Source organism: Capra hircus, chromosome 4 (genome assembly GCF_001704415.2).
Source record: "Capra hircus breed San Clemente chromosome 4, ASM170441v1, whole genome shotgun sequence".
NCBI classification, from domain to species: domain Eukaryota; kingdom Metazoa; phylum Chordata; class Mammalia; order Artiodactyla; family Bovidae; genus Capra; species Capra hircus.
In genome coordinates this window covers 50,463,664-50,479,393 of record NC_030811.1, presented here as the reverse complement: position 1 = coordinate 50,479,393, position 15,730 = coordinate 50,463,664, and the positions used below count along the sequence as shown (strand labels likewise).

Genomic DNA, 15,730 nt, shown 5'->3' with positions numbered 1-15,730 from the left:
TCCAGCACCAGTGCTGGCCTTATAGGGGGAGGGGCACGTACTTGGCGCTAGGAGGTCGTAGAGCGTTCCCGCCATTGGCGGCGGTTAGGACGTTTACGCAACGGCCTGACGTAGGGAAGACGCGTTAGTCGGGGGGAAGGTTCTAGAAAAGCGGCGGCAGCGGCTCTAGCGGCAGTAGCAGCAGCGCCGGGTCTGGAGTGGAGGTGCTCCAGCGGTGTTGTTTCTCGAGCAGCGGCAGTTCTCACTACAGCGCCAGGACGAGTCCGGTTCGTGTTCGTCCGCGGAGATCTCTCTCATCTCGCTCGGCTGCGGGAAATCGGGCTGAAGCGACTGAGTCCGCGATGGAGGTAACGGGTTTGAAATCAATGAGTTGTTGGAAAGGGCATGGCGAGGCCGTTGGCGCCTTACTGGAAGTCGGCCATCCGCCTCCGTGGGAGAGCGGCAGCGAAATTGGGCCACTTCATAAGCGGTTGGTCTCAGGATATTTTTGGAGAGGGGTCGTTAGCAGAGGCCTAATTGTACAGCACCTTCCCCACCCTCAGCCTCACGGCGCCATTTCCCTTTGGTGGGGGTGGGGGATGGGGAGCTTCCACATGGCGGACGCAGCCCCACTTTACTGAAAGTGGGGCGCGGAGGCAGGAGTTCCTACTCCGTTTTTAAAGAAGGGTGGTTTGGGGGTCCTGGCGTCCCCGCGTTGGAGCGTTTCGGCGGGTTTTGGGTCCTAGCGAACCGGGCTGCGGAGCTTCCCCTCCCCCCTCCCGGGAACCGGATTTGGCGGCCGCCATTTTCATTTCTCTCCTTCCTCGCAGCGATTTCTTTTTAATTCTCTAGATTTGACTAGCTTGACTTTTTCAGTGAGGACTAGAAGTGGGTAACTATTCATTTCTTTTTTCGGACTGTTTTCATGCTGTTTCGAGGTGGATTCCGAGTGTGTAGGGAGCTTGGAGCTTTAAAGTCCTGCGCACCTCATTAGAGGCTCGCTCCTTTCCCCTCGATGAAATGGCGCCATTGCGTTCAGGAGCCGCACCGAAGGGCGGGGGGAGGGGCGGCGTTCTCCTGGGCGGTTTCGCTCGGCTTAGGAGGTAAAACCCTCTAGGGTGTTGGGCCCGGTTTCACGCGTGCCACGGTATAAAGACCTCACATTTTGTTTTTCAGTCCTTGTTTGAGTAACAGTTTTGCCTGCGTTTCCGGTGATTGAAAAGGCAGTTGAATCGTAGAAAACATAAAATGAAAATTTTAGAGAAGATTATCGATTTTGCGGGAGGCCGTGGGGAAGGTGGTCTTTGGGGGGGGCGGTGTTCGGTTCAGAATCCTTTATTTTCCTGACGGATTCTTTTTTAATCGTATAATTTATTTGTATTTTAAGTAGTATTGTTACCAGGGAATTTAGTCTTTACTGGGTAAGGTTACGGGTGTTTTTTTAGTGATAAACTTGAAATTATGAGTTTAGTTGTACTCTGATTAAAACATGGCTCAGTCCCTCAATGCGTGTTCTGCTGTATACAAAACTTTCATTAGGCTGAGCCACTGTGTTTTTGAACTTTGTCACTTGCTTTTCTCGTTTATGTTTGCAATCATGGTTGATGATTACATTGATAAGCATAAGGTCTCAAGCGAAGGGGGTCTGCCTGGGTATTTTCATTGACCCTAAGCACGCTTATAAAATAACTTTGTTTGTAATCGATAGTGGACAGCGGGTAAGTTTGGAAAATGAGGTAAGTAATGAGTTTTTGCCTTTTGTTAGTGATTTGTAACGTTGTAGATGTATTTTAGTCTCTTTATTTGGGTTTTAAAAGACCAGTTAACTGACAAGTGTTTGGAATAAATAAAATATGCTTAAGTGAAGTGTACAAATACTAGTATGCCAAGTTACCGTTTTAATAGATTGTTCTTTTAAGTGTTTGATAAGCTAGTTTGAGAATTTGTCTTTTCAAAAATTCCAGAATCTTAAAAGTAACTATACAGGCAAAGAAATCTCTGCATTATTACTGTTTTCTAACATGTTGGGAGAATATCATGCATGGAGAGAAACTTGATGGAACTATGGGTTGAGTGTTGTAGTTCTATTTAATTGACCTACGTGCACTTGGTGGCTAACTTTCGTTTCTGAATGTTATTTAACCTAGTCAACTGAAAACCAAATAAAATGATCCAAGCTTCCTTAACTGATAACCCAAAATACAGAGCTATTAATGTAGCTTATATGCGTGCTGGTTTGTAAGGATTGAGATTTCAGCTCAGGCTCTCTTCTCACATGAAAGTTGTTTTATGCTGTGTAATTTGCCAAAAGACCACTGAGTTCTACATGGTGAAGTGTAAGTCGTATTAGTGATATTTTGTAACTAGAGAGGATAGTCACAGTGGTCATTTAAATATTTTTATGGTTTTTGAAAAGTGAAGTTACAGTGTCTTTTACTGTATTTGTCTTTCGGTTCAGTAATAGTTGATTGGGCCATCAACAAAACCAGCTATGTTAAAATATGTGCTTTAGACACCGTCAATCATAAAAGTCATTTTATACCTTGGTCAGAAAAGATAAATTTTGAGGCTATTTTGCCACATATATTGAACGTTTAAGATTTTCTCTGGAGAGTTGGTATATGAGGAAAGAAAGTCAATACTAAGTTTTTCAGGGTTTTGAAAATTGAGTTACATTATAATCACCACCAGAGGGAGCAATGAAGGGAAACTCATTTCTTAAATGCTAAATCCAGAAACAAATGGGAACTGTGGGTTATAAAGCAAAAGTTGTTATATTTTAAAAATTTGTATTTGAATATGTAAAAGTGAACTCTGATCTAAGTTATAGGATCGAATGCAGATGTTGATAAGACTCTTAACTTTACAGTCACCAGGGAATAGATTTGCTCTTTCTTCAGAAAGATTTTTTTTAAAACTAAGTGATGCTATATTTGTTTAAACTCATTTAATGTCAAGTAAATTTATATCAAGCATAATGATTTTGAAACGTGTAGTTTGGCTGAGGCAATTTTTTTTTGGTGTAACACAACTAATATGCAGTTTAACATATGGTTTAAATTTGATGTAAGTTTTTTTTTTCCCCCCAGAAAACTTTAGAAACTGTTCCTTTGGAGAGGAAAAAGGTACTCTGCCAGCAGGTCACCTCATATTTAAGAATTTTATTTCCAGCATACAAAGAGAAAATGTAAATAAAAATTGAAATGCTGTTTTCCTTTGCAGAGAGAAAAGGAACAATTCCGTAAACTCTTTATTGGTGGCTTGAGCTTTGAAACTACAGAAGAAAGTTTGAGGAACTACTACGAGCAATGGGGAAAACTTACAGATTGTGTGGTACGTTAATTGTGGAAGTCCTTAGGGGTACTAATCCTTTAACTGTTGGATTTCTCTGTTAAAGATGTTAAGTGACTTAGAGAAACTCACTTAAATTTATGTTGATTATTTTTAAATGCTGTAAGTAATGAGATTAAAAGGTAACATCACTACTTTGTATTTCAAGGTAATGAGGGATCCTGCAAGCAAAAGATCAAGAGGATTTGGTTTTGTGACTTTTTCTTCCATGGCTGAAGTTGATGCTGCCATGGCTGCAAGACCTCATTCAATTGATGGGAGAGTGGTTGAGCCAAAACGTGCTGTTGCAAGAGAGGTGAGCAAATAGGCAACTTGTTTGTTCAGTAAACAATTCGGGCTGAAATTCTGTTTCACAGTTAGTGGCTTTTCAAAGAACAAGGTTCTTTATCATAAAGGTGCCTTACTTAGTATTTGGCCATAAGATAAAGCCATGCTTATTACCCAGATAATGTGCTCTTACTCCTATTTGTGGTTTCTTCTGTCAGGATGACTTTTTTCCTCTTATTTCAGGAATCTGGAAAGCCAGGGGCTCATGTAACTGTGAAGAAGCTGTTTGTTGGTGGAATTAAGGAAGATACTGAGGAACATCATCTTAGAGATTACTTTGAGGAATATGGAAAAATTGATACCATTGAGATAATTACTGACAGGCAGTCTGGAAAGAAAAGAGGCTTTGGATTTGTTACTTTTGATGACCATGATCCTGTGGATAAGATTGTGTGTAAGTGTCTATAATATAGTGCTAGGATTGTAGCTCTTGAACATTTTAGGTTTTGGGTATGTTAACACATACAACTTTGTTAAAAAGTAAGCTTGTAACTTAACTATTATAGGATACTGACTTAATGGACTCTGAACTTTTAATTCCAGTGCAAAAATACCATACTATCAATGGTCATAATGCAGAAGTAAGAAAGGCTTTGTCTAGACAAGAAATGCAAGAAGTCCAAAGTTCTAGAAGTGGAAGAGGAGGTAACTTTTAATTCCATTTTTTTCTTAGGACTTATTTGTATAAATGTTAGTTACTAACCAGGGTGTTTATTGTAGGCAACTTTGGTTTTGGAGATTCTCGTGGTGGAGGTGGAAATTTTGGACCAGGACCAGGAAGTAACTTTAGAGGAGGATCTGGTAAGTCCACCTTTAAAGCTTAGGAGGGTGAATGTGCTTGAAAAACAGTTTTGATTGGAATCTAGGAAGTCTGACCTACTTTGTTGTCTGTAAGACTTTAGGTGAGATCTGTCCTAATGGGATATTCTAATTTGGTTGGCAAGAGGTAGTAACATTTAAAATCAGAGTTGTATAGCTCTTAATCATGGACAGATAATTGCAGAGATTGTTTCATGGTCTTCAGTTTCTGGAAGAGTTAAAAGGACATTGTAGCCATTTTAAATTTAGGAGACTTTATGAATAGTGAGTGGAAATACAGTAGAGGTTTGAAGAGATCTAAAAGTTTCTTTGCTTCAGGCTTTATATATGGGTTAATCTCAGTTAACTATGTAGTAAATAGAAAAACTGCCATTGTCCATTGTTAACTGCTTTTTTATAAGTGGACAACCTGGAGGAAGTAGAGGCTAAAAAATTGAGTGACATAAACCAGAATAAAATAATCCTCCTTTTTTTCTGCGCTTAACAGATGGATATGGAAGTGGCCGTGGATTTGGGGATGGCTATAATGGGTATGGAGGAGGACCTGGAGGTCAGTTTCTTCTACTTTTTGATAATACGTGTCTAAAATCTTAATCATACCATGTGCTATTTGAGCATAAACATGAAATGTCTTTTCTAAATTTTTATCTTAGCTGTTGAAAATTACCGGAAAAGTTACTTGCAGGTGTTGTTATACTTCTGCAATATTAATTGGGTAGATTTTAAATGAGAATTTAAAAGATGCCCTATTGTTTCTCAAGCAAAAGAATTGGAGATAATATTTTGTATAGTGTTTTCCTCAAAAGTATTAAAAAGTGGTTATGAGCAAGATGAACATTATGACAGGGGAGTGTCTGTAGGAGCACTGTGTTGTCTCATCTCTTACCCAGGGTGAATCTACCAGGACAATGTCCCAAAAGTCCCCAAGAGAATTTTTCCAGAACATACCTGGTGTGCTGCTTCCATGCCTAGCTAAGGTTTTAAGCCACTGTTATTAGTTCATGTGTTTTATTGAAGTACAAAAAAGATATAGGTACCTACTGACAAATGTCGAAAGAAGAGGTTGAAACTGAGCTCAGGATAGACCTCATTTCTGGTTTTGCACTGATTAGGCATGACTTAAGTTATACTCCTACATGTCACTATTTCCAGCTTTGTTTTGAAATCCAAATATTGATTTGGTTTTATGAGAAAGAGGAGTTTTTACAGTTAACTGCAAGCAATCTGAAACTACCCATTAAAGTTTTAAGTCAGTGTGAGTTTGCTAATTTCTGGTTCTTCCCCCCATTTCTACTGAAGAGAAAGGTATGGTGGGCATTTTATTTACGAGAAATGGTAGGTAATTTGCATTAGCCCACACATACCGTCTGCCCTGACTTACCCCACAAACTTAACACAATAAGTATTTCAAGATACCGTCAAGAGAATCCATAGTATCTTTAGTTTGGACCAGTGGTATTACAGGTATTTGCAAAGGTTTAACCCAGTTGGTTTGTGGGTAGGCCTTCCTCACTGGCAACTGTTCACCAAGGTGGATATTCAGAATCTGCCCTTGAGGCTGTTTTAGAGAAGATGTTATAGAAAGAATCTTTTACCTGTAAAATTGAGTTTTGGAAAGCTGGAAATGGATGTAATAAGACAGTTCAAATGGCGTTGAAAATACTAATTACTTAAAGGCTTATTTTATAATAGGTGGCAATTTTGGAGGTAGCCCTGGTTATGGAGGAGGAAGAGGAGGATATGGTGGTGGAGGACCTGGATATGGCAACCAGGGTGGGGGCTACGGAGGTGGTTATGACAACTATGGAGGAGGTAATAAATTCACCTGCAACCTTTATGTGGGAATTTGGATTGGAATTAATGGCTTTAACGTAAGATTTTTCATTTCATTGTTGTCAGTAGTTGTCTTTAAAAATGTAGAACTGTAGATAGGTGTTTTGTATTCTGATTTGTTTTTGTGGGAAATTTGTCAATACTTAGCATGTATCATCGGTTTAATACTTGTATGAGGTTCATTGTGCAAAAATTTCCAAATTTTTCTTACAGGAAATTACGGGAGTGGAAATTACAATGATTTTGGAAATTATAACCAACAACCTTCTAACTATGGTCCAATGAAGAGTGGAAATTTTGGTGGTAGCAGGAACATGGGGGGACCATATGGTGGAGGTAATTAGATTTTTCAGATTAGTGATGAAATGTTAGTAACTTCATGACTTGAAGATGACAATTGTTCATTATTTATGTTTGGGTAACACGTCCCACCAAATACAAAGTGTTGTGGAGATCAAAGTTGTGGGAAAATAAGAATAACATCACTTTGGGAAATTATTGTAGAGGTTGGGGTATCTAGTAGTGTAAAATAAATGAACTACATATTTTCAGTGGGATTTTTCCTTTTGGCTGACTAAGAAAAAGCCAAATTTGCTGAGAGCACTTTGCAAGTGGTATAAATTTTGTATGATTTGTATCTTTGAAAGCTAGCTTAGTAAATCTGAATTTTTAGTTCAAATCATTGTTATTCTTGAGATTTCTTACATTTTCTTAAGCTGGGTATATTTTAAAATTTCTTAACTTGTATGATTATGGGAAAGAGCCCTCTAAAAGAATAGCAGTGATAATTATGAATTTGGATAATTTGTCTCTTGAGTAAAGAGGTTAACTAGAAACAAGTAATGGTCTGTGATCTGCTTGTTTTAAAGAGTGGTTATAAAATAATTTGGGAAATTAAGTTTGTTTTCTCTTATTCCATTAATTTTAGGAAACTATGGTCCAGGAGGCAGTGGAGGAAGTGGGGGTTATGGAGGGAGAAGCAGATACTGAGCTTCTTCCTATTTACCATGGGTAAGTAGCTTTTAAGTTTTACATTGTTAATGTCTTGGGAGACCTAGCTGCCAGGAGTTAAAAGCTTTTTAGGATCATGTTATCTTTCCTTAAAATCTGGTTAGATGGATAATTTCATAACCTATTTTTTTTTTACTCTTTACTTCTGTTGAAACAGGCTTCACTGTATAAATAGGAGAGGATGAGAGCCCAGAGGTAACAGAACAGCTTCAGGTTATCGAAATAACAATGTTAAGGAAAATCTTATCTCAGTCATGCATAAATATGCAGTGATATGGCAGAAGACACCAGAGCAGATGCAGAGAGCCATTTTGTGAATGGATTGGATTATTTAATAACATTACCTTACTGTGGAGGAAGGATTGTAAAAAAAATGCCTTTGAGACAGTTTCTTAGCTTTTTAATTGTTGTTTCTTTCTAGTGGTCTTTGTAAGAGTGTAGAAGCATTCCTTCTTTGATAATGTTAAATTTGTAAGTTTCAGGTGACATGTGAAACCTTTTTTAAGATTTTTCTCAAAGTTTTGAAAAGCTATTAGCCAGGATCATGGTGTAATAAGACATAACGTTTTTCCTTTAAAAAAATTTAAGTGCGTGTGTAGAGTTAAGAAGCTGTTGTACATTTATGATTTAATAAAATAATTCTAAAGGAAATTGTGTAATTATAGACTTTTTATTTTAAATAAGTTAAGGAGTGGGTAGTATAATTAAGGTCTATTGCAAAGCTGTTGTTATATTTGTGTAAGATAAATGCTGGTCAGATGTAAGTGTGTTGTCTGCAATTCATGAGGATTAAATTATCTAGATAACTTAAGGGATATCTCTGCAAGGAGAAACACCTTTTTAGATCTTTTAGATGCTGCTGCTTCAATGCAAGGAAAGGAAAATAACCCCAGCGAGGTACTCTTCAGGGATACAGGTCTAGTACAAGAGAACTCTTTGACGGCTACTAAGGTCAGCCAGTCTTAAAAAACTGTGCTGTTTCTACAAAGCTTTAACTACAGTAGTTTTTAAGGATGCCAACGAAAGCTGAGGGTGTAGAGCAAAATAGTTCTAAGCTTCAGTTAAACTTCTTTAGGTAAGATCTCATTTACTTTTCCTTTCTTAATTTTCCTCCCCCAAAGATAAACTAATACTCTTCAATGGTCTTTCAGTATAGTTGGTTCTTATGTAGTATAACATAGCTGTAAATTGAGTTTAACAATTTTATAAACTCAAGAGAATAATTTTATAAACCCTGTTTTCCAATCTGTCATTTTACTTATATTATTTTGGTTGTTTTTTTTTTCCCTTTTTTTCCTTCTTTCCCACCCCCTCCCCCTCTATGAAGATTCAGGTGCTTAACATATCATTTTTTTCCCTGCTGGAATTTTAGCATTGATATGAACCATGGACAAGTATATTCTGCTGCCACAAAGACTGTAAAGTGCTTCATTTCAACAGCTGAGGCAAGCCAAGTGATCATTAATAAAGCTTTTCTTGGTTCCTTCAGTGGTGTTGGTAGTAAAATGGTAGGTAAAAGTTAGGCTGCAAGTTAAATAAATCATGAAATTTCCCATCGTTAACACCCTTCTGTATTCACATTTCTTGGATCAAGCATTTTGAGTGAACTAGGGTTTTTTTTATTATTAAAAATAAAAGACTTTTTTTTATTTCGATACTGTTCTAGCTTTACATGCATAACAGGATCAGGCTAAGAAAAAGGTAGGGCAAGATGGTTGGATCTACTTTCAGATCATATGTATTTATGAATAAAGTGTCTACATTATAAATCTGTACATATCCAATTCTAAATACTTGGGTTTAAATGCGGTAATTCTTTCCCAATCCCTACCCTATAGGAGAGATATAGGTTGGCTGCTGAAATTTCATTTCTTAGATGTCATCAGAGATTGATTGCCTGGCTTTATTGCCTTTTCAGGAATGTGATAATCAGGGCATATTCTACTGTATGCACCTGAGTCTTCTTTGATCCTAAGACCACCACTGAAGTTATTTAGGTTCTTTGGACAAACATGATAAACTTCTTCAGATACTTTTTTTTTCCTTTGGCAGGAAGGTGTCTTGCTGCAGGTAACTAATGAAGAAGTGGTCAACCACAGAGTCTTCAAGAAATAAGAAATTCTGTACCATCTGAAAGTAGTTCTTGTTGGTGCCTTCATTTTAAAAAAGCACTCTTTTAAGATTAAAGGGAAATGTTTTCTGATAAAACAGACTTCATTTAGTTATAGGGTCTTAATATAAAACAATTACAAATTGAGTATTGTTTGTAAAAGAGTAAAACATCAAGTCAGCTAGAGAGATAAATGTTATCATGTTTTGAATTAGGTTTTGTGAGTAGACAGATTAAAATTCTATTTTAAATATAAAGTTATCAAATAAATACTTTTGTATTCAAATAATTGGTGTAATGTTTACACATAAAATGTGAATCTTGTTCTATGAACATTAAGTTGTCTAAAGGATTGCCATCCCCTAGATTTTTAAAGCAGTTTCACAAAGCAAATGCATATTGCCATTTTCCTTTCGATATTGATAGACATGAGAAAAGCATTGTGGACATTACTGGCTGTCCCTAATAAAATGCCATTCTTTATACACTGTATATTCAGCGTTTGAATAATGCTATAGATTTCTGGCTTTGCCTTGTATGTTTAACGTTGCTGGTGGTGGTTTTAAAATAATTACAGATTTTAACCAGCTAAAGTGGTCCGAAAGAGGTGGCTGTGCAAACGCATGGAGACATAAAATCTGTGAATTAGGTTTGTTTTGTTGTATTACGCTAGTATTATGGTTGTCTTGAGGGTTAAACATGATGGTATACCTGGATGTTCACTTGAAACAATGAAAAACCAAAGGGGACAGAGTACTAAGTTGACTTTTTTACTATTTTGGGTCTTAATGAGGTCTCTCACAGGTAAGTCAAAATAATGATGGTTAACAGAAGATGAACTTTGTTTAAAATCTGCATCCATTATTAGCTATAAACTTGTTAACATCTGGCTGTGGATTTATTAGGGAAAATAAGATCTTAAAAACGTCCATCTCTGTGAAGAAGTTAAACTTTGAAGATAAATCAAGTTGGTATAATAAGATCTTAGAACACCCAGGGTTTAACACCAGCACAAATAGGGAAAGGCATTTTAGTATGAACGAACAGGCTGAAATGAACTAACTTTGAAATAGGTAATATGGAATGTTTTGTGTCTTAAGTGTTGAGCTGCTAGTTTTCTTTTAGAAATGAGATTTAAGGAAGTTTCCTGAAAGAGGGGAATCAGTACTGTTAAATACATTCACCTCACAGTGTATTTATACATAAAGTGTTTGGGAACAGCTTAGCTGTGGTTCTTGCTGAAGCTCAGGGTTGTATAACCTGAGCTTGAAAACATGATTGGGGCTTGAAAATTTGAATCCAAAATGGCCTAATGATCGGAGTTGAAGATAAGGTGCTGGCTATTTCCTTCACCCATAGTGAAGCAACAGACTCTTAAAAAAATGCAACACGTTTGAAAGTGGTCTTGTGATCACATAGGGGGGCCGGGGGGAGTTGCTCACATGATAAACAAAAAGCAAGCATTACTGGGAATCTTCTTGGGTGGGTGGCTCCCACCCCTGGTGTCTGTCTCTGGTGAAATGTTTTGAAACTGGATAGTCTTTGGTTTTCATTATCTCAAGTAAGTGTGTGAGTATAAGTTAAAGTTGGTCTCAGATTCTTTTAATTGTATTCAGTTACTGTTCAAGTGTGGAGTATATGGTGCCTTTGCAGGAGGCAGAAATTGCAGTATACCTGAAGTGGATGTTCACAATTTTGTCTTGGTTTCACTTACATGTCTTCAAAATTTGAAACATGTTCTGTTAGTATATACCCAATGATTTTAATGCTGCTCTGCTGTTACTGCAAGTAATAAAAGAAGCAAATTCAGATCTTTCAAGGGAGATTAATTCAGATATTTTAATATTTAAGTGAAAAATGTTTAAATTGTCAAACACTGATATATGTCCCATAGGATGAGTTTTTCTGGGGTAGGAATTTTGGCATTTAGGCTTTCAATGGCATCTGTATCCTATGGGTTAGTGCTGAGCTGGAGCCAGCCTTGAAATGGGCCCCGAATATCCAGATCTTATTGAGCACCCATTGTTTCAACTGCCTGGTGACTCAGACAGGAAAGAATCCACCTGCAGTGCATGAAATTTGGGTTTGATCCCTGGGTGGAGAAGGGGATGGCTACCCATTCTTGCCCAGAGAATTCCATAGGATGCCAGCAAGTCCATGAGGTCAAAAAGAGATGACTGATTTAACACATGCCTTTCTTGAACTACGTACAGTAGAAACTATTTCACCTGAGGATTTCATCATGGCCTGTTAGGTGCCAAAAGGGGTGTAAGCTTTTAATACGAAGAAAAAGTGGTTGAACCAGATTTCACCTGATTTTCAACTGATGTAATTTTATCACAAAGGGATTTCAGGACCAACAGTGTTCTATAGGAAAGGAAAGGGCATACTTTCATGTTGGGAGCAATTCAAAATGAAATGTTCGGGTCAATCTGTGAACTCAGGAAGATCTCAGAACTAGAAGTCTGGTCAGTCTTAGGGTATGAATTGGTAAGTAGGGAACTTCAACTAAAATGCTGAGAGGAGGCTTTGCTGATAACTGGAGAGTAAACAGCTTCAGTACTGCACCAGAATCCAATATGTGTCTTGTACGAAGTGAATGTCCAGACAAGCCCATGGCAAGTGAGATTGAACTGGCTGATGATGGCTTCATTCATACACCTTTGGGGACAGTGCACCAAATCTCAAAATGTTTAAATTTTATGGTGAATGTTGAATTCCAGCTCTTCAACTATACCCCTTTCCTCCTCATTTGATGTTCTATATAGTTCTTTGTGATCTTGACGTTTCAGGGATTGGGGAATATGCTGAGCCTGGAAAGGACACTCAATTGAGCAAACCAGGGTACCTATACAGTTGCATAAACTTTCACAAGTAAATTGGTTTTGTGGACACAACTTTAAGTAACTTGGGCTTCCAAGAAGTCAGAACACAAGAGGTGTGTTGCCCTCCAAAAAGCAAGTGGGTCAACACTGAAGTGGGCATTGTTCAGAACTGGTCAAAAGAGCTGAACTTTGATCAGGAATCATTTTGCTTTGACACAGGTTTCTAGGTTCAGTTTAAAATGGAAGTTTTCTGTAACTTACTCTGCACTTCAGTAACCTGAAATAACTGATTTGTGATACTAGGTAGTGAAGATTCTAATATCTGACCCTATGTGTATGTAGGTGTTCAGTTGTGAACACCTGACTGAAGTGGGCAGCCACTTGTTCCAAGGGTCAAAGTTGGCATCTCTTGCATTGGCAGGTGAGTTCTTTACCACTGGCACCATTCAGGGAGCCCTATCAGACAGATTGGACAACATTTATGTTACTTTCCTCAAACCACGACAGTTTGGACAGCTTTCTCATGTTCTTGTTTTCAAGTGCTGCCATTTCTAAGATGACCAATAATTTTGCTTTTGTTTGCTCATTTACTGATTTATCACTTAGTGTAAGTCGAGTTCTTGTATGATCCATAATGTTTTCACGTTTAAGGGTTTTTGTGTGTGTGTGTGCGTGAACTTGTTAATTTTCTAGATAAGAGAGCCATCTCTACAGGCTGGCTTTACTGCCAGGGAGTTCCAGTTCCCCATATGCAGGTAGTTAAGTGGGGGAAGACTCTGTCCTCAGACATTAATGTAGTGCATTCTTTTGAAAGCTCCTGGATTATTTGGGTGGGGCAGGGTGTATCCTAGAGTAGAACCTGATCTATTTCATGTCATGTAATGTGTTAATTTTGGAGAGGTGGGGGAGGCTAATATTATCAGTTAAGCATACTGATTTCAGTTTGGCTAGAGTCTGATCAATTTGTAATTTAATACTATTGCTGTCCTATTTGCTGGATATTAACCTGTATCTTTGAATGTGGGTATTGGAGAACTATAAATTTGCTTAGAATCTATAAAAGGCAAAAGTGAACACTTTATAAAATCAAATATAAAGTTTATTTCCACAGAAAAAGCTATATAAGTTAAGGATTCATAAAAATTAAGCTAAAAGGCTCTTGGAAAGTCACTAAACTTCAGTGCCAAGTGAAAAAACCTTAAGTAAAAATATTTTGAAAGAATTGCATCCAGTGTTTGCTTCTTTTTAAAAGACCATCTTAAGAGATGGCTACTAAAGTAGGCTCTTTCCATGTCACACTGTACATACTATTAGGACTTCATGAAGTTGTGGCTTCTGCCTCAGGTCTGACACTGATACCTAAACTTGTCCACATAAGCTTGAAAACAGTTTTAACTTGAGTGATTCAAGTTGTAGTACTTAAAAGCTAAACACGAGCTAAACTTGGAAGCAGATTTGTGAGCCTGTATCAGTTTCTAACTGCTTTTATGTATATTGGTGTAATCCATCTTCAGTTTTTTCTCTCATTTTTTCGTTTTCCCTTTTGGTTTTCCTTTTTCTGGCCTGGGATCATTAATTCCTTGGGTACAATCACAACACTTCCATCGTGGGTGCACTGAAGAGCATACTGGTTTGGACTGACTGGTCTACCTTGATCATCTCTTAACCTACTAAAAACATCACGATAGAGGTGGTGCAGTTTCTGTTTCATTATGTTTATAGCTTTGTGACACTGGGATTGCTCTCTTTTAAGGGTTTCCTTCTTTGCTTGCAAGCTACATACATCATCTTCCAGATTCAAAATTACATCCAGTTTACGCTTTCGGCAGTTCTGAGCAGCAACTTTATTTTTCCCTCTTCGTCTAATGTCACGGATGAGCGACACTTGTAAATCTGTTAGATAGTGCCTGCTTAACATGCTGTTGAAAGAATCTACAGGCATGCGGATAATTTCATCCACAGAAAAAGGGATATGCAAAGCTTTAGCACGTCGTTCATCACGGCTTAAGTTTCTGTCTGTGTCATTCAGGTATCTACTTATTTTCTGTGACTTCCCAGGCATTGAAAAAGATTCTGAAGTGGATTCTAGTGCACTTGGCTGTAAGTGGTAAGTGTGGTTATGTGATACATGTTGAAATGCAAGGTCCCCATGAAAATGAGAATCACTTCTGTCATTCATGTAACGCAGCTTACTGGGCTCTGGATAGTATCCTCCTACAGCCCCTTGTAGGTCATGGTGGGACAGGTCACTGCTAGAACTTGTAGCACCTTCACATATAGAGTGAGAAGAATTAGACTTGATAACAGAGGTGCTATTGTTACTTGAGTCTAAGGAAAGCCCAGAATCATAACCTGTTTCTTCAAGCAGCCAAGAAACTTCCATTGGATCAAAACCTGTGGCCAAAGACATTAAGTTTGTCTCATCAAGTATGTTTATATCAAGGTCATACAGATGGTCTTGGCTTAGATTCCTCATCTGATTGTCAACAAATGGAAGAAATCCTGTCAAATTAGTTCCAGGAAGGATTTGTTCAGTGTTGGTGGTAGGAGAATTTAACTGTAGAATTTGTTCTTGTGGCTGTGAAGTCCTTGCTGCTGGATCCCTTCTAAATGTATTGTCAGAACATAGTAACATGGCCTCGTGGAGACTTACATCATGACTTATAGCTTGGCTAAAATTTACATTATAATGTGTGGGGGAATTCATGCCATCATTGATACTTCTGGGGAGAGGAGCAATATCTCCCAGTGAGACTCCCTGAAAAAGGAGAGGAAACGTGCCGTAAATTTCAACTATTTCAACACCAGTTGTAATACACAAAGCAGTACTTCTGGTTCTCTTTGTTAACTCCTCTATACAAATAAGGATATGCTGTTGGCTATGAATAACTTCCCTTAAATGCAGGCAACTGGCTGTACAATGTGAGCTCAAATGAGACTATGGTACAGTGGGGGAAAGATTAGGTCTTTGAACATCACAGAAGATTTTAAAATAGATTGTCAATATAAAAGCTGGTCTTAAATCTAATATTATCTTCCTGTTATTACTTACCCTAGCTGTTTATAAGCTAAGCTAAATCCACCCTGTGGACTGTCATGGAAGTACAGTGCTACCAGAGACTAAGGTGTGCCTTACTTTGTCAAGTCTGTACTGTTGTATTAATTCAACATGGGTTTTATGAATTTGATTATACCTTTGTGATTATTTGGAAGGGAGAAACAATGTATGGAGGAGCCTGGCGAGCTACAGTCCATGGGGTTGTAATGCGCTGCTGCTGCTAAGTCGTTTCAGTCGTGTCCGACTCTGTGCGACCCCATAGACGGCAGCCCACTAGGCGGCTCTGTCTCTGGGATTCTCCAGGCAAGAATATTGGAGTGGGTTGCCATTTCCTTCTCCAGTGCATGAAAGTAAAAAGTGAAAGTGAAGTCGCTCAGTCGTGCCCAACTCTTAGGGACCCCGTGGACTGCAGCCCAC

General features: G+C 38.2%; 2 protein-coding genes across 7 annotated transcripts in view; one reads left to right on the top strand and one right to left on the bottom strand.

The window, feature by feature from the left end:
* Positions 127-9,922, top strand: HNRNPA2B1 (heterogeneous nuclear ribonucleoprotein A2/B1). 6 transcript variants are annotated; one of them, XR_309952.3, is made up of 13 exons: positions 140-347; positions 3,069-3,104; positions 3,202-3,312; positions 3,479-3,625; positions 3,841-4,051; positions 4,201-4,302; positions 4,378-4,458; positions 4,964-5,026; positions 6,169-6,288; positions 6,523-6,645; positions 7,238-7,320; positions 8,693-8,828; positions 9,373-9,915. XR_309952.3 is itself a non-coding variant. In XM_005679280.3 (12 exons), exons 1-11 carry the CDS (start codon positions 342-344, stop codon positions 7,297-7,299), a joined length of 1,062 nt encoding a protein of 353 aa, XP_005679337.1. In that variant the 5' UTR covers positions 127-341; the 3' UTR covers positions 7,300-7,320; positions 7,478-9,915. The 6 variants fall into 6 exon arrangements, 5 of the variants coding, with proteins under 5 accessions (XP_005679337.1, XP_005679340.1, XP_005679339.1 ...); XM_005679280.3 differs by having other exon boundaries at positions 127-347; positions 7,478-9,915; XM_005679282.3 differs by lacking the exon at positions 8,693-8,828 and having other exon boundaries at positions 9,373-9,922.
* NFE2L3 (nuclear factor, erythroid 2 like 3) overlaps positions 11,746-15,730 on the bottom strand; it is a 33,619-nt gene continuing 29,634 nt past the window's right edge. Inside the window, exon 4 of the mRNA XM_018047079.1 lies at positions 11,746-15,013. Coding sequence (XP_017902568.1) covers positions 13,766-15,013 — 1,248 coding nt within the window. The 3' untranslated portion in view covers positions 11,746-13,765. The remainder of the gene's footprint in view (positions 15,014-15,730) is intronic.